This window comes from Molothrus aeneus, chromosome 4 (genome assembly GCF_037042795.1).
Source record: "Molothrus aeneus isolate 106 chromosome 4, BPBGC_Maene_1.0, whole genome shotgun sequence".
Taxonomy (NCBI): domain Eukaryota; kingdom Metazoa; phylum Chordata; class Aves; order Passeriformes; family Icteridae; genus Molothrus; species Molothrus aeneus.
In genome coordinates, this window is record NC_089649.1 from 58,792,321 (window position 1) to 58,811,995 (window position 19,675).

The 19,675-nt window shown below is 36.4% G+C and overlaps 1 protein-coding gene across 2 annotated transcripts in view; it reads right to left on the minus strand.

The window, feature by feature from the left end:
* The window catches only part of CPEB2 (cytoplasmic polyadenylation element binding protein 2), a 50,759-nt gene that overhangs the window by 2,254 nt on the left and 28,830 nt on the right, over nucleotides 1-19,675 (minus strand). For both annotated transcript variants that reach the window (XM_066548608.1, XM_066548610.1), the window contains 6 exons: nucleotides 16,086-16,256; nucleotides 14,449-14,538; nucleotides 8,649-8,767; nucleotides 8,242-8,356; nucleotides 6,269-6,450; nucleotides 1-1,708 (listed from right to left, as the gene is read on the minus strand). The exon at nucleotides 1-1,708 is cut by the window's left edge and continues 2,254 nt beyond it. In XM_066548608.1, the coding sequence (XP_066404705.1) occupies nucleotides 1,481-1,708; nucleotides 6,269-6,450; nucleotides 8,242-8,356; nucleotides 8,649-8,767; nucleotides 14,449-14,538; nucleotides 16,086-16,256 (905 nt within the window). In that variant the 3' untranslated portion in view covers nucleotides 1-1,480. The remainder of the gene's footprint in view (nucleotides 1,709-6,268; nucleotides 6,451-8,241; nucleotides 8,357-8,648; nucleotides 8,768-14,448; nucleotides 14,539-16,085; nucleotides 16,257-19,675) is intronic.

The window sequence follows — 19,675 nt, forward strand, 5'->3', positions numbered from 1 at the left end:
CCTTCATTAAAATAAAAAGACCATCCTTGACTGTCAAGTAGCTACTTCTCATGCAACAGTGACCCCGGTTTGACAGAAGACCACGACGCACACAGGTCAAACATGTAAGCAAGGCTTTTTTAAGCCAAATTTCACTGTTGTCTTAAAGGTAAAATTTATTTTGTTATGCAACTAGCCGTCTGTATATTACACCTTCTCCATTTTGACTTTACTTAGGATTTAATTTCTAAAGCATTATGCATTCTCATATATGTCTATTTTTGTATGCATTTGTCATGGGTTTCACATTTGGTGACTGGTTAGCAGTGTGCTGGCCATCTTTGGTTTGTAGAGGAAATCTTAACCATGAACAATCAAGGGGGCTTAAAAGAACTTTTTAAATGCTAGCTTTTTACTCAAACTTGTATCTATACTACATCACGCCACATTAAGTAGAAGCACACATCACAAAATTGCACAGGGATTACAATATTACATCCAGTCTGCATAAAATTGAATTCCACTACTGACCAGGTCACAAAATGGCTGCACTTTCTAGTCTAAAACTAATTTGCATATTGTACACATGTAGGACATTTTTTTACTTCAGTCACAATAATGCATGCAAGTTTGTTTTTTGTAAGAAATTTTGTAAATTTGCTCATGCTACCTAGTTTCAAGAGAGCCTTTTTTTGAACATTTGCAATAACTCACCTCTTGTTAATTAATAGTTCTAGTGCATGCATATGGTGTATACAGGTAAGTAAACATGCAATTTTTCACATTCTAAAACTATGGCAGTTTAGGCCATATTGTGCTGCCTGCATTTAATCTGTAATGCAGTGTGTCTTAAACGTTTCAATCCCGTATTAATAGGTGGCATTACACATAACACCTATATAGCAGCAAAGCTAATACAGCTTGTGATTAAAAATGTTTAAAAATAGCTAATAAATCAGATTATCTTGAGGTATTATTTCTTGCAAGTCAAAATGGAGAGCAAAAAATCAACCCTAATTTTTAGTTTATGTATACACTGAAAATAGCAACAACAATAAAAATAAGCTTTTGTAGCAGACATATTCCATCTTCACTATTTTGCTACCTTTGGTAAATTACTGGGGCAGATCTTGAAGTTAAAAACCCATGTTTAGAAATAAGTGCACGCTTCACCCACTAAATATAGCAGCAGACTGTGTGCCCCTACGCAAAAACATTCTCATATCTAGTTTTAACTTTACATATAAAAATAACTTGGAGAAAATACAAAAAAACATTTTATTTTAACATGAAAATATCACAAAAATTAGTAAGCCTGAGATGTAGGGTTTTGGTGAAAAACAAGAGGCTTGTAGTGTTTTGGCTGCTGATAAAGATGCATGTATTGATAGCTGGGGTGAAAAGCAGAAGAATGCACTTATTTCTTCTGCATGTCAGTATCTTCAAACACAGTAAGCCACATGCACCCTTCTCTCCTTATGTAGATGCTGGTTCACCATGTTTAATTCCAGCGGAAGTGGATCTGACGTGGGCGGTCAGCCCCCTCCTTTACCAATGGCTTATGGAATTCACGTCCTGCACGAGAGTGGATATTTGCCCAACAGAACTCACAGTAATACTGCAGGCAAGTGACATTGGCACAAAAGAAAGGAGCAAACTTCCCACCGCACCGCGCACCCTGGCACTCGTCACACATCTGGTCATCCAACACGTATGGCTTTACCTCCACCTGTTGGAGCCAAACAGAAACAATTCCCATTAATAACTGTTTCTACCTGAAGTTGTATGAAGGCATTAATTTTTCTCTGGTGTAAAAAAGAAGCCCAAAAAAACCTCTAACATCTGCAGTCAGTTGTATTAACACCTTTATCTAACTGATCAGTTATTACTCATTATCATTTATCACCTTCAGACCCATCCATACTGCAGAACACCTCAAGGCAAACCTTTAGGAGTACTCTGTGCATGTAGTAAACAACCACATCAGGAATTTCCCCTTATTTACCCTGGGAAAGTGTTCTTTGCAAATGATATTATGAATTTCAGTGTAGAAGAAAATACGATCACGCAAAGATCCCCTAACTGGACGTCGACATGACAATTCTACATGGTTTAGCAAAAAAAAAAAAAAAAACTAAACATATGAGACTACCCTTTAACATAGATTTTTTTTTTTTTAAGTACCAGTGTCTCTGCATGTACTACATTTGCGTGCAAATTAAAAGTACTCACTGCAGGCTGTAATGCAGATCTTTTAGCAGAGCTGTTCACTGTAAACTCACTCCCTATTTTTAAAATATGGTCAAATTTGGCACTGACAATTTTGGTAATCTATTACTTTCTCTTTCTTTGGCTTGGAACTGTACAGGAATTTGCATTCAATACAATTCTGAAAATATTTTTTTAAAGACCATTTTGCAAGTCTACAGACAGCTACAAACACCTGTCTTACACAGCTTCTCTCTCCCAAACTCATCTGACTGCCAGAATGGAAAAGTGGCAGGAGTCCAGTGGTAAATATGCATTATGTCTTTGCATAACTGTACTGCTTCAGACTGCGATCAGACAGGAAGAAGTACTTCATAATAAAACACAAAATGAGTTGACGCAGTACATTAAGGAATGTATTGTTGTATCCCACATTTTCCTCACTGCTGCATGAGATTGTTATCCTTAGAAACTAATACTTCTGAAGATTGCCACATACAGACATTGACTGCATGCTCTATACTCAAGACAGAATATGCCTCAAACACTAAGAAGTTTAAAATGATACTTTTCTCAGCGTATTTCCAGGGGAAAAAATTTAGACATCCAGCTCCCTGCCCTGAAGTTTTACAGCCAAACAGGCTTCATTTTCTTAGCTTCAGAAGTAGAGGCCATCCTAGAAATGTCAAAGTGTCTTAATCTATATTCAGTAATCTATATTCAGTATGAGCTCTACTTCTTATTTCACTACAATGACCTGCCTTATCATCAATTACACTCACACTTTCCAATAAACAGGTACCTTATGCAGTAACTGTGTTCGTGGCTCAGAATTACTGAAAGCATGAAGCAGCATTTATTTCAAGCTTCAGTGCACTAATGCACCAAGATCAGTACGAAGATGATTTCAAAAATATTAGAGAAACACTTTGGGGAATGGAAATATTACATGAGGTGGATGCAGACTGCTGGCATATGAAAGTTAACAGTATTTTAATGAATTGTTTGGAGTTGAAGCTCCAAAGAAATGTTTGGAGCTGACCTTTCATACATGATAAAACAGGATAAGGAGTACTTTGCTGAAGAAAAACATCTGTTAGACAAACCAAATATACCTACATATCAAAAGAAGGGGAGAGAAGCTACAGAGAACTTAGTTAACGAAGAAGTTAAGATCACAGACAATGTTTGTCAAGTGACTGTGGCGCTAAGATTTCCAATTCAGGTCGGAAAAGGTATGTGCAAAAAAATGCTATAAATACTTTGAACTGAAGTTCAGAAGGATAAGCAGGTGAACTGCAAAATTTAGCAATCGAAAAAGACTTCTACACAGACAAAACTGGTTATGAAAAGAATGTGAAAGGACAGCAGACCTACAGAAACTGGATAGAACAGGTATGGAAGGCAATGCTGAGGTAAAGGGCAGAACAGGCTCTGCCTCGAGGATTTCAGTGAGATACAGAATGTATCAACTTCCTGGCCAACGTACACAAACACCTCAGGTGAAGGCAGTACCCAAAGCATGACTATCTTCCTCATTTACAAACTAGTGGTTTATAGATTTATACTCACTGCTTGCTCATGTATAAATCAGCAGTAGTACTGATAACAGAGTATTTTCACAGCCTGAAAAAGCATTAGTGTAAAAGCTCTGCAGAGGTAAAAAAAAGTATTTCTGAAAATAGCCTTTTTCATACTTTCAGCTAAGATTCAAGATGTTCCCTAAAATGATGCTCTTCTCTATGACTCTTCAGTAATGCAAATAACTGGGTGGTAATAAATATATGTTATTATATAAATAAGGATTGACCTTATGGTTTAATTAAAAAAGATTATTTAAAAATATAGATTAACCCTCCTCTCAGGTAAACAAAGAAGTTCATAAACCTGCCCCATCATGGGACTTAAAGACAAGTTTATTAAAATAGTTAAGATTTGGGACTGCTGTATTTTGCCAGTGAAACACCTTAGGAGTAGCACACGTTTTTTAAAATAAGAAAAAAATGAGGATGGTAATAAAAATGTGGAAATTACAAATTTAAGAGAATGCTTGAGTCAGGAGATTAATTTTTCAAGTGTTAAAAAAGCATCACTAAAGAAAGAACATAAATTATTTCAAAAAAGAAGCTTTAAGAATTCAGATATTTAAAGAGAAAACCTAGATCTTCCTGCCTTTCCCCCTCAAGATCTCCAACCCATGAATAGCTATCTCCAAATTCTGACTATGCTTGGCAGGGGTTGTTTGGATTGTTTTGGTTCTTGTTTGCATTATAGTGGTTTTTTTGGTAACTTGTGATTGAAGAAATCACCGAGTTCTGCTCTTATAAATTAAGTTTCAATGGAATGGATGTAAGTCACATATTGTGCTGTTCAGATCCAGCATTTGTGCTAGATTTTGCCTTGGTTTTTCTTTCCCCCCAAGCTCCAAGAGGCCTGCAGTGTCCCATCACCCATTAACAACCTACATCCTTTTCTCTGCAAACAGCAAGCGGTGCCATTTCAGATGCCTGCTCAGCACCCAAAGGGCCCTTTAGATCTCTGGTGATCTATCAAAAAAACCAAAAACACCAAAACAACGGATGTGCAACTGCAGCCCTCAAAGCCAGGATCATGTCTTCTCTTGCAAGATGGCACTGCCAGTCTACCATACACCTCTCTACTGCAAAGGACACACTTCCCATGGGAAGAGGAAGATCAAGATAAACATTCCCCATGGTTTACAAGGTACAAGTCCATGTTTCCCACTTTTGAGGGAGACATATTTGGATTGGAACCAGCTCCATGTCTCAATTTTCAAGTCAGGTGACTTCAAAGACAAATGCCCGTTAGACAGTTCCTCAAAGAAACTTAATAATACTCAATTTGGAAGCTAAATGACTCATTTAGCATTTAGAGGAAATTCTGGATTCTGGTCCTTACTCCCATTTTGTCCAAATACTCAAATGCAAGATGATTAACAGCTTTATATATCCCGTCACCCAATCCCAAGGCCATTTTTTCTGTTACATAAGTATCCAAAGTGCAGTTATAAGTCAACAATAGCTGCAAGTCACAAGGATAGCAATCCCATGACCAAAATGTAGCCATCACATCTAATTTGAAGCCTAGATGACTACCCACATGCACACCCACTCATCCTCTGGGAAGGTCCATGTTTGGGGATTTCAGCTCATGAGGCAAGTGCTATTTGAGACACATACATAAAGCTCAATTACTCTGCCTATTTGAAAGGAGAGAAGCACATGCTGCCTCCTCAGAGCAGACTTCTGCTAACTGTACTACCTTCTTTTTCCTGTGTCTTTGATCTGTAGAGAAGACTGGACCTTGAACTACTTTACTTACTTGACCCTTCTTCCCGTAAGACCATAGCTTTTTTATTTTTTTAAGAACACCTATTAATGCCAGACTATCTCTGCAGCTCTTGACATCAAAACTAGTGACCCTTAAAACTGACACAATTTAGATGCCAGTTTTCTTTGCTACTCTTATACTTCTAATTAGGAGTTATGAAGTTCACTAGTCTTCTTAATATAAGTCAGTTTTACTTTTTCTAGGAATAAGCATCTGTAGCAAATAGAAATATGCATTGGTAAGTACTAAGACGGCTTTCAAACAGGAAAAGTAAGACCCTTTGTATTTTAGGTGTTAAGCCTCAGCAACTTTCTGAGCACTGACAAATACGGCTGAAATTAAGGGCAGTTTGTAAGTATCAAGCTAATCTGAAGCCAATGAATACAAGAATTTCTTATGAATGACAGAGGAATTATCACAGTATTTGGTTTCATTAGAACACGAGAGAGAAAGAGATTTTCAAGCCCTTTGCCTGTACACAATAAAACCAGGAACTCCAGAATGGGAAGAACATATGGTCCAACATATGTCAAAGGAACAAACTGCTGCTCTGTGGAAACATGTTGTTCGTCTGGGGGCATTCAGCCATACTCCTGAAAGTAGTGGAGTTACGTGAATGCTAAAAAAATATAGAAGCTGCCTTGAAAGCAAATCACATGCAATGCTACCACACTCTAAGAAGTTTCTTTACAGAGCAAAAGTCTTTTTTTGAAATTTCTGTGTAACTTACTCGTTTATCAATGTCGCCATGCTGAAGTTGAACAAACCGAGCACTGATGGCAGCAATGTAACTCTGCTGATTGGAAAAAGCAACACGTCCAGCACCTTTCGGGTATTTCAGCTCAGGGTCAGTGTCAATTCCTGCGTAACAAACTCCCCCGTAGAGACGGTCCATGATCATGGCCAATTCCACTATTAAACAAAACAACAAAACATTCAAACTATTCTTACACTACAAACTTTAAAAATATGAGAAAAGTTATTTTTAATTATTAATTTTGCAAGAGCCAATGAAACAGTAATAACAAGATTAAAAATATTAAAGAAATAATATTAAATAAGTTGTTCATTACTCAGCAGATAGATCTTTCACACTGTGGGTACATAAATCCAAGAAACAATGGAATTGTATGTTCTTGATAACATGGAGCTAGAACTCCAGGGTAGTTTTCTTCAGAGGATTTCAGCAAAAGAGTTTTTGGGCGGGCATTGGAATGTAAGCTGTATAAAATAGATCCTCATGCCACAAATTCCTTGGTACATGTTCTCTGTCTGTCCTAAAGCTCTACGTCCTACTTGAATTTAAAAATGTAGTTAGCATTTTTTCATCAGCCACACAGAACTTGATTATCTCTACAGTGCTACACTTAACATAGATACTGAAGTTCAGAGAATCAAAAATTTCAAATTTTACAGATCAAGTACCTTGGCGATCCTCTGACTGTCAAATTATACTGAATTCAGTTGCAATTCACTGGGGTGGAAAACACTGGTTTTTCAGAATTAGTACCCTCTGTATTAGTTTATAGAGGTGTCAGCAGTCCTTGATGTTCAATAGCTGTTTGAAGAGTCTCCTTAAGTTTTACTGCTTTTGTGAAGTTATTATTCTTATTTCACAGTGCCATAAAACTTTAATTTTTACATATACCGGGCATTTGTGAGCTGAGCATAAGAGTGCATCCATTAAATTTATCAGACATTCGGCACAGTAATATGGAGCACTGGACTGAATTTAAAGAAAAATTAATCTGTACTTGGAACATACTGTGTTTACACTCATTTACAGAGCTTGTATTACAGTCAAAAGTAGAGTCTTAAAAGTAAAATACCAAAAAAGCTTGAGTATTGCAGGTCCAAGACAAAAAAATTTAAGAGCCTTTGTAACCCAAATTTGCACTATTACTTCTAGGTTTTCTTACATCTTTCATCTAAAAGTTCATCTTTCTCTAAGAATAAAATTCACTACTAGCTGTGAAAGACTAATGAAATCCAGAAGCCATTCTAATAATAAAGGGGATTTCAACCACTGGATGGTTTGCTTCTGCTTCCAACATCCACTGCAGCCCACTTCTAGAACGCCACCTAAAACATTGTAAAAGGCTGCTGCAGACAATCTGAAAAAGCAGACTATCCAGGCTGTACATCAACCATTCCACAGCTACAGAAACATTTATTTTTTCCTTCACACCTCTGGCAAGAGTCTAGAAAGAGTCCTGCAATCTCATATAATGTTGTGCCATAAAAGATAGTGCTAGCTCTCTGAATTTCCTCCTTTTTCCTCTATGCCTACTTGTCCAAATACTCTATCACTGGTTGTGTGTGTAACCTGACAGCAGGAGAAGAGTAGCTAATGCACAATGACAAGCAGGTCACAAATACCACTCCACAGTCATGGAGCAGGGCAGAGATGTTTCCATAGCATTATTTTAAAACCAAACTCTTAGTTTTATGCCTCTTGTGACATAGCTTACATTACAGCTATAAAGAGGTAACACTTTGCAGCAAATCTCAATGATGAATTGTGATTTATGGCCAAACCTACACAGTAGAAAAATTCAAGAATACATGAATATTGTATAGCAGTCAAAACTACCAAGACTGTTCAATCTATATGGATCTAAATCTAGCTACAAAAAATTATGCATAGTACAAATTATTTCTAATACTTTCTTACTTTAAAAAATTGCCACAGATTCTACTCACCAGCTCTTAATGGTCTAGGGACTCCTCCAACAAAAATTGTTTTCCGAGGATCAAGTGGTTGCGAACCATCCATCACAAAGTCACTATCGCTTAGATTCCAGGGACGGATCTGGACCTATTAAATTGGGAAAGGAAACAGAATCCTACTTTAGGTTTCACTACAATGTGGAAATATGTTCATCAGCCTATACAAATTGTTAGTCATAACCTCATTACTGTAGCATGTCTAGTTGCTTTGTTTTAATCCTATTAATTCAAAAGACTACAATTTTAAAACAATGCAAGTGTTCCAGATGTTGAGCTCTGCTAACAGTAGTTTACTTTTGTTTGTTTTCATCTTCACAATTTCCAGTGCTGCTTTAGACAGATGGCAGCCATAGCCTGCAGGCCACTGACTATGTACTTACTGGCTTGTCCTTGATAGTGGGGCTGGAAACACACAGATAGAGCTTTCCATCTTCTTCAATGCAGGCATCAATCAGGGCCTGTACAGAACTCTCTTCTTGGAACAGGAGGAATGCGTAACCTGGAAAAGAACCCAAACCAATTGATTGCTTTTCTATCTTTATTTTACAGAATCATCTTTGCCACTCATTTTTCTACATAAAAGAAAAAGAAAGTCAAACCAATTCTTTCATATTGGTCATCTTCTTTAACTATGTACTTTAACAATGTTCTTTAACATTGTCATAATTAACAGAACTTCCATCTGTAAAGTAATTGTCAGATGAGACTAATAACCAAATAAAAGCAAACGTGTCTGCTCTATCATGCACTGTAAGTCTAGGCTAAACATCATTCATTGCCTGCAATGGACATTATACAATGAAAATCCGACTTGGCACAAAGGACTAATCTCTATTCTGGAGATTAGATGAAAGTATTTTATTACGTAAGTGACCCAGCAAACCTTTCAAACACTACCAAAAAAAAAGAATTAAAATGCTTATTTAATGCTACATAAAACCAAACAGTCAGACAAGCAAAGAACATGACATATTACTTTCACAGTTACAATATGAGATACACTGAATTTGTTACTTTACAAATACCTCAATAGCATAATTAGGGTTGTGTACTAAAACAAACTTTAAAGCGACCATAACTCACATTTCTTTCTGAGATTACTACCAAGTTTAGAATTTTCACACAAAGTTGTTTTATGACTTTGATGGAGAAGTAAATGCTGAAGCAGCTGCCCTAGGGTGGGCTTGGGAAAAGGGAACATGGATGCTTTAGCAAGCCTTTTGGAAATCTTGCTGTATTTCTGAGAGAAGCTAATCAACCACCAGCCACTTCTTACTGCAAACAGACACTGCAGGTGATCAAGGTAAAAGTGGTAGGCTGTATCTTGAAGACCATTAAAGAATCAGTGCATTAACAATGTAAGATTTAAAAAACCAATGCACAACTGATTTTAGACATGTGGGAACAAGAACAGGATTTTAAGAGAAAGCTGTAAAGGTCCATACTGGTCCTTCCAATGCTGTACCTTATTTCTTGCCCCTGATACCACAGTCCCATCATAGCTACAAAAATGGGACACATGACAGGATTTTATGTATTCTATATTTTTATTTTTATCTTATTTAGTTTCATAACAAATATGTCATAAGGAATCTCTGGACTTGGACTGAAGCATTTTCTTGTAAAGTCTATTCTTCACTGCTGAACTGTAATTTTTTAATGATGACCTGTTTAACTTAAGTTTAATCAGCAATAATTTAGATTCAAAATCTGTTTTAATGGGGATATATTACAGTATTTATCACAGAATTTAAAATCCACATATTACCCATACTAAACTCAATGAATCAGGGCATGTGCCAACTGGCATGGGTGAGATAAGCTCCATGTAACTGTCCTTACTTGGTCAGAAGCACACACACATTCCAGTTTGAATGGAGAGCCAGTACAAGAATGATGGGAGTGCAAAAACTTGATTAATCAAAGGGAGGGTTAATTGCACATGATACTGTCCAAGGAATCAGACATACAAAGATTCTCCAGATACTGAGTTTTCATCAGTTCTCCTCCTAATGCAGTTCAAAGGTACTGCCATATGGTTCCAGATATACAAGGTTGTTAAGTGCCTCCATATAATCTACCTCTATGTCTGCAGCTATTAACATGCTTAACTGCAGCAACTTGCAAAAAGATACAAAATTCAAGTATAAGAACTCAAGAAGTGATAAAGATTATTACAGATTTCACAGAATATTCTGAGTTGGATGGGACACAAAGATCTCTGAGTCCATCTCTTAAGTGAATAGCCCATATAGGGACTAAATCCACAACCTGGATTTTTATTAGCACCATGCTCTAAACAACTGAGCTAATCTCAGGGTCACTTCATACTACTACTCCTGACATGGAAAGGAAAGCAATAAAAAACCCATACATTAATATTGCCTTCTCAAGCTCATCTAAAAAACATGTACTCATGTCTTGGTTTATCCCACTTAATTCAAAGCCTCAGAAAGGCTTGTGTCATGAGCTCAGCTGTACTACTCCCCTCTGAAGGAGTAGTACACAGCTCTAGACCTTCAATGATTTACAATGCTTACTAAAGAGATGGACTGGTGAGCACTGGAACAGAAAGCATATCAGGTAAGTTTGAAAAGCTGAGATGATTGAAGAGTCCTACCAAATTAAAACTTTTCATGGTATTCTTAAAAAATTTTATTTTGGTATTCATTATTTAAAGAACAAATCAAAATCAAAGCATTCTGGACTAGATTCATGCTAAATCATTTTTTTAGCAAGGAAAAGAATTATTTATTTCAAAGTAATATGAAAGTTTACCAGAGGGAGAAAACATGTTTCTTGTTATGCATATTCTGTGTAGAAATCAGAGAGCAGCTTTAAGTTTTATCAACCTCCAGCTAATTCCTGTCATTAATGGCTTAGAGGAGGAGTCAATAAAATCAGTGCAAGCTACATTGGCACTGCCCATGTAGTGCCATGCCAGTGACTGCAATGGTATTTTGGGTTGGGGCTGGTTCCTCCACTGTCCTGACAGACTCACCACAGTCTGAGGGCACTAAGTGGCCTCAGTGCAGTGCAATTCTTGCCTAGAGACTGCTGCACCTTAACTTAAATCAGAAAGAATCAGTCCAAGCTGCAGGTTAATAGAGACAATGGATCTACATAACCCATATTTCAGGTTTTCCTTTAGTCATCTTTGATGGAGAATAAACTCCAAAACACTTGTGAGGTGAAAAAATGTGGTGCTGCACTATATTTGTGATACCCATGTATCTAGTCTTTTAGATACCCTCAGTCAGGGTAAATGAATCAAGCTCAATGTGTTTATGTTACAGTGACCTGAATTGTCCTCTACACTTCACTGGCTGTACTGGCCAGATTCACATTGATTAAAGGAAGCTTAGACACTAATCAGATATGAAGATACCTACAGTTACTTGCCTGAATCCTGAGTTTGATCCTATCCAGTGTGATCAAAGTAGCAGGTAACAAGTTCAACAGAACCTGTATGGACCTGGGGTTTTGCTTCTGAAACTAGAAGCAGAACATTTCCAACTTGAGTTTTTCAGCTAGTCAGCTCTGAGTTAGCAATTGGGAACCTTGAAGAAAGAAGTTACTGCACAACTGTTGTCATACAAGGCAGCAGAAACAACCAGTTAGAATAAGGCTGGGGACATTGTCCTGTTTAAATCAGATTATCCTCTGAGACAAACTATAAATAGTACAGAGGTCACAAACAACTGGATGTATTTTGGAAGGAATTTTTTGAATTTCCATATCTTTATGGCACCATTTCTTTGTGAGCTTCATTATCAGAAGGAGGAGTCCTCAACCCAGCAAGTTACTTTGGACATGTGTATTGTTTCACAAATAAGTCTATTTGCCAACTACGTAATAACATGAGTTATGATAAACAGTGGCAAGTCAGAAAGGAAGGAATTCTGCATCACAGTTGGCAGATCATTGTTACAGACTTTGTACTTTGAGCTGAACTGAGGTTTTTTTTCAGAACAGAGCTTCCTTGTAAGATCAGTGTAAAGTTGTAAAAATTCCTGTTATGTTTTGGTCTAATTTTGTGGTGAACCAACAAAATGTAATTAGTTAAGAACAAGCAGTTGGTGTTTCTCAGGAGGCAGCCAGCCTTGATGGATCAAGACACTTTCTTAATTTCTTTCAGCAAGGAAACACTTATTATGAACTTGGCCTTCCCTCAGGACCTTCTGAACCAGAGAGCTTGGAAGGAAGCAGAGTCTGGAAAACTGAGCAGTAACAAAAAAAAAAAAAAAGGCAAAAAAAAGGCAAAAAAAAGGCAACCCAAAACAAAACAGGCTTCATCTCTTCACCACAGAAAAGACTTACATGAATTAGTCCAGAACGACCTAATTCTGAGAAGTCTTTGGAAGGCAATACTATAGCAAATCTCTAACAAAACTGAACAAAGAAAAATATAGACACTGAATTAATTTCATGCAGAGTGACAATTTAGAAAATGGAGACTGAAAATAATAAAAAACATTAATTCCCTGAACTAATATAGTATGTATTTCTCAACTGGCAATTACTGATTGATCTCAAAGCTTTTTTTGCCTATCCTTAGCCATTTCAGACATCTTATTAATGTATACATGGTTCTTGTCTGTTCACACAAGTAATACCAATGAAAGATGATTTTTAATGAAATTCTTCTGCAAAATAATTATGGGTCATATGTATTGCTTTGAACAAAAGAGATATGTACACAGTAACACTCAGCAGTTGTATGTTTCCAGAGTATTTACAAAGAGAAATTGACACTGTATTTTAAATGTGTTAGGCTACATACAAAAAATACTGAATAATGCAGCAAGCTAAAAGTTCAGCTGAAGTGTTAAGATAGAACATTAAATGCTTTTATTTTTCAAGTAAGCATCAGTTAACCATGGGAAATCAACTTAGCATTTAGGTTGCAAATGTTTCCTGAATTAATTAGATCAATACACTGTGGTTCTTCTACTTGTATTCTCTGCCTTTAAGAAGCTCTACTTACAACACAGTTTAGTTTTTTTCTTACTGCAGTAATTATAAACAACCCAACTATATGAAAAAGCTTTATCAAATAAGGAAGTCCTATTTATCAAATAGGACTATCTCCTTGGAAACGAATGCCAGAATCCATTCCTTTCAGGTAGAATATATTACATCTTCTGTTTTCCATATATTCATCACAGACTCTGTGAGATGTATCTTCTTCAAAGAGTTCCTTGGGAATTTCTCTTGGTAATTTATGAAGAGAGATGCAGTCTAAGATAATCAAATTTAACTTGACAGTAGCTTTGTGGGCTGGGCTGACAATCAAAAAAGCCAAAGTCTCTTTGTTTGTCTTAGAATTTCCATGTAGCATTCATAAATGCTATTCAAATGCTTTCAATTCCATTTCCCACTCTTTAGAGGGCCCATCGGGGATAATAATCCTGTCTTTTCCCCAGCACAGATGCACAGAAAGAATCAGTTTACAAAAGAACTATACCTACATTTGTCACTTCCACAGAAGGAATGAATTGCTGCATTCTCTACAAAATCAATAATTTCTGCATTGCTTTCATGTCTGGATCACAGTTCTGCATTTATTTTATATGTAACAATACATTACTTTACATATACAGAGATATACTTGATCTACAGAATAGTTTTTCCAACACTTTGTAAGTAATAGTAAAAAATCTAATCTAACAGCAACACTAGAAATAGTTTAATAGTTTAAAAGTGAGCTTTTCCAGTTTAAAAGAAAAAACATCAATATTTAACAATTTAACAAAAAGATTAGAGCTTCAACAGGAAGTTCACATCCTAAAAGTGAAAGATGCATATTTGATTATCTTGACCATATAAGCAAATGCATCATCCTACATCATGCCTTTAACCTCCTAGGAAAATATTTATCTAAGATTTTGTCTTAAAAATTTGGATCAAATTTCAGTTTTGGAAACTAGACTGAAATATAAATACAGAAGTGATGATCAGTGATGTATACAACTACAGAGCGTTGACCTGATCAAGCTCAGTAACAAAATAACAGGTTTTAGACTCAGTATGTAAGGGAAGCACACCTGGACCTGTACTGAACCAACAGATTTAAGTGTTCACAGGGACTCTACATTATACCCTTTGGAAAAAGATGAGACAGTTTCCCAGAGCAAGATTTGCACTCAGTAACAGGTCAAAACCTTGTAACTCTCTTACCTTTTGGTGGAAAATAGGACTTGCTCTCTGCTTTGTGAGGCCAGTCTACTACCAAGGGCCCAAATCGTCTGAAGCTGGCAGTAATTTCATCTAAAAACATGTAAAATAGTTGCAATTAAAGGAAATTTACATAACTCAATGAAAAATACTATCAAGCAAAGACCTTTGCTTCTAGCAAAGTTGGCATTTCATGGGAAGAAAAACAAAACAAAATGTACAATTTTCATGAACAAAAGACTTAAATAGATGCATCCTCCAGAGTGTTCATATTTATACAACATATTTTTGGTGATTTTAATCTTACATTTGTTTTTTATTGCTTAAAACCAGCAGCATTTCAGAAGTATATGTGCAACTAAAACCATTCATGAAAACTTGTGTGGTGCTTCCCTAAATTCAAATCAGAATCTGGTTTGAATGAAATCAAATAAATTTATTGTTTAGTGATGTACAGTTCAGAGCTTTGTAAGTAGATATTTATATACTAAGTAACACCACAATTAACGTGCTAGTAGTTTCCTATATATAGGAAATATATACAGGATATCTGCTCTATAGCAGACGCTATGCATATATCAGAGACAGAAATTTAAAACTATTTAGAGGTGCTTCCAACAACCATGAATAGCCTTGCTGCAAGATCTACTATGCCCCTTGCACATCTTTCTGAGTCCTTTCTATCCCAGCCACACCTACATATCAGTGACTGGAAAAGCAGCAACTCAAACACAAGTATGATCAATTTCTTTCAGTCATATCCTACCATCATCATATAAACAGGGAGGAGAGAAATAAAATGTACTTCCATGTGGTTTTGTTTAGCATTAGTATTATAGGCAACTGTGTGCTGAAGCATATCAAAATAAATCCCTTAGTAGATTATAGGAGAGCATCTCAATGAAAATGGAACCAAAATCTGGTCTTTCCATGTCCGAAAGTTAATTAAACACAGTCAGCTTATTTGGTTTGTATGTTATTCTAGGATTACCATGAACCTCCTAACAGGACTTCCATTTATATTGAAAGTTAACATGCAATTTAAATTTATCTGCACAGGAGAAACCTCATATTAAACAGCACAATTACTTTAAATCACCACTGGTGTACAAAGCAATTTCAGCTGGCTAACAACCCGAGTTTCTGTAGTAGAGTCTCTGTTCAACACATCAAGAGCGCTCTGCCACTTGACCTTGCTCTGCCTAAGCTTCTATTTCTCATCAGGAATAACAACCTTTCTATATCACTGCTGAGATCTTCAGGTAATAGTAAAATAGAATATGAAATTCATTTACAAATGGCAATTTTCCAGGACTACAGAATAAAGCAGGCACAGATAGAGGAGGGCTAAGATGTATTTGAAAGGAATATGCAAGATAAGCAAGAGCACACACTCCAGGCATTACATGGAACTCTAATCTGCAAGTGCAGAATCAGAAACAACTGCAACATCCCAAAACCAAAAAAGATGATACTAAGCTCAACACACCCATCAACTTACATAAAGAACATATAGTTACAGCCTTTTGCACAACATTATTTTGCTGAGTGGCTTATTTTTACTACTCGAGTCAGGTTTTTCATGACCTGTTTTTGTTTCTCCCTCCCAACATAGTCTGCTTGGTGTTCAGGCAGCTCACCTTCATCAATATCCGGTGGAAGCCCTCCAACGAACACTTTCCGAGAGAAACGCTCGATTCGTTCTCCGTTCTGATGAGCTGAATAGCAGGTGGGGGAATTCAGGACTCCAACTTGATCACTGTGACCATCATCCAGCAAGCCATCATCTATTGGGAAGAGGGAAGAACGGCCTTAAAAAGAAAAGATAATAATGTACATTAAAATAATTTTGTGGCAGTACGTGGTTTTATAATTTTAGGGAATGGGGAATAGCAGTCTGGAGAGTCAAAATGAAAACATCAAGATATTAGAAAAGTTGATATTAGTTTAAAGAAAAATTAGCAGAATGAAAAAATGTGTTAAACTTCAAAATGGAATTTCAAGATTGCAAGCTGACATCACTCTAAGTGTATACTTCATATTACATTATATGGTAGTTGCTCTGCTGCATCCAGTAGATAAGTGGTAATTTTGTTTTAATTAAAGGGTCTTATTTATGAAAAGAAAATATTAAAAATTGCTTAAGTGAGCTTTGTTAGTCTGTCTTTGGTTTAGCTTCAAGTTAAAATGATAATTTCCTCCACCTGAATAAGTACAGTGTGTCTAAACTCCTTAAATTTTAATTGAATAGGGAAACAGAAACATCACTATCACAAGTTTCAAACATGTATTTCTAAAGGTATTGGATACTGCTAACATAAGAATATACTCAATTTCTAAGAAAGCAAAAGAGAATTTTAGTAAATGTGTAAAATGTAACACTTGAAAAATGAGTCACAATGCTGATTTATTCTTCTCACTCTCAATTTACTACAGTTTGGGAGGGAAGCCTTGTGGCAGTTCCTAACATGTAGTAAACTCCAGTGAGTTTACTGTTACCCTGAAAAGCAAGTGTAAAATCTGAGAAGTTCACAGGATGGCTTTGCAAATGCAATCTGACCTAAAGAGACACTTGGAGCGCAGAGGGAAGTGAAAATATGGTAATTCTGTTCCAGATATTTCTTCCCCATTTCATATTTACAAATTTTGTAGAACTCTGAACAAAAAAAAATTCAGAAGGCCAGGATATTTATCTTGGCATATTCAATCTTTTATTGCTTTAATCAGCAACATGAAGATTAATGATAGTTTCAAATTCAGAACTCAGTCTTTTAATTGCAAAAAGTCCCAAAAGAAAGACTTTGTGAAGCAAAGCAAATGATCCACATCACTATTTCTTCTGAAATGCCATTTTCCCTGTTTGCCACTTATTTAAAAAATAATCATTAATTAAATCAACTGCTTCCCCAAAAGAAGCAAGAAAGCCAAATCAAAAAACAACCTAGCACACTTTTGGGAAGCAAGCTAGTTTTTAATTTTAAACAAACAACTTCTTCCAGATTCACCCACTGAAAACCCATAGTCAGGACCAGTAGGTCCCTGACAGCTGAGTCTGCAGTACCTTGGCTGTGAGCAATACTGCAGTCTTTATTTCTCCAGCTCAGGAGAACATTAGCAGTAAAGCCCGGTAGGAATACCAGCAGATCCAATGCTGACCAGCTGGGGGTGAGTATGAAAGCCCTTAATTTCCAGAAGACCACCTCAGAACCAGGTGTTTAAAAGACAAGGGTGAAAAACCAGCAAATATTGTGACCAACAACTTATGTTACAGTAATGCCTATTGACACTGATGTGGCACCTCAACAAAAAAACTGAATGAAAGGACGATATAAAACAGGATGATACAAAACAACCAAATATCATAAAGTATCATGAGGAGCACAAAATTAAAAGCATGACTGCAGCACTGTATCAAGCAACAAAGAATGTTAACTACATCATTTTTATGGTGGCATATCTGTGTCTTCAGCAGACATCCAATGAAGAGGAGTACAGCAAATGCAGAAAGCTACAGCAGGCTCCTCCTTTCCATTAGAACTGGTGATAGGTATGTTTGAGAATGACAAGTGGGGAGCAAGAGATGCTTGGTCTTGTAAGGACACAATCAAGAGGTCTGCAACAGATCAGCAGAGTTGTGGAAAGTGAGGAAGTGGAAGCATGCAGCTGGTCCTCAATGGGACAGAAAGGTGAGCGAGCAATGGAGACACATAGCTAACATAGCTGAATGAAGCAGGCAAGAAGATTCCTCTTGTGTATCAACTACTTAGGCATGAGAGGAGCAAGATTGAATTTATGACTGTAGCAGCTGCATACTATAGATATGAATTTTAGTTATGAAGACAAGTAAGAATGATCAAATCTTTAAGAGGTATATGAACAAGTGGTAAGATTTGGTTGCGCAACCAAGAAAGTTGGATGCAATGAATTTCTGAATTACTAAAGTGACTGATGGAGAAGATGGAGCTGTTACCACAATGACAGTGACAGGAAGAAGTGCACGATGGAAGAAATAAGACTCATATTGCAGGAACCTGCAGGTAACTGAAAGTGGAAATTTTAAGACATTCCACTAATAGAGGAGAGTTATTCTCAATATCCTAAATCTAAAATTATTGTAATTTAGCTTGGTTTATAAGAAGTGCTTCTTAGACAATAAAACTTACAATATAGACAAGTATATAACGGGGAAGACGGTCTTAGAATAATCCTCAGAATAACTTATTTGTACCCACAGACCCATGTTAAAATCTAAGAACAATGAGAATTGTTCTTTACAAATAAAACCAGCAGAACATGTTCTGAAGTGATACCAGAGAGCTCAGTTTAACTTTAATTAATGATAAAAGTTTGCCAAAAGCACTGGAGCTCCTGTGAGAGCTAAGCTGACATGAAGGACAATAGATAATACTTTCAGAGTAATATGGTCTACATGACTCCTATTATTTTCTTCTCCATCCTCTTCACTTCTAAAGGTCTCTCAGATAAAGAAAGCAAAAACGTAATTTGCTTTTCCATTTCAACAGGCTTTCGCATTTCTCTAGATGACTATGAATAAAAAGGATTAGCCCTTCTAAACACTTATTTTTGTTTTTTAACAGTAAAAAATTAAGCAGAATCTGGCAGAATTGTCAGAATGATTGTACTAACTGTTACATCCACTGACCATGATCTACAACATCATCCCTCTCCAGATTATGGCTACCAAGCACTAGGTTATGAACCAATGACCAAGACAGACACATGAACTGATGCGTATATGGTGAATACCAGAAGCTACCAAAGATCTTGGTACTTTGTTCTTGCATGTTTTACATGGTCTTTATAACAACTTCACATCACATCCTAGCACAGTTAAAACAGTAGAGCTTTTCAAGGTTAGTGTGTACATATTGGCTTATACTATGAAAATGTGTTTACTACTTTTAAGAGCAGTCTACTAGATTTCTTGCTAAGTTTAGAAAGGCTTTTTGCTTTTACTCTGCACACTATTGCTTCTACAGAAGCCAAAGGAGTTAGAAGGACAACTAGCAAACTATATACTTTTAAAGGGGGTAATGACTGCAAGCAGTAGCCATTAGCATGAACTAAACCATAATTAGAACTGCAGTTTTTAACTGATTAAAGGATTTTCAATTCAGACTCTAAAAGAACAATGATCATAACAATCCAGACTGTACTCCTCCTTCCCTCACACCCTCCATCCTCCCCAAACTAAGATAACATGCAGATA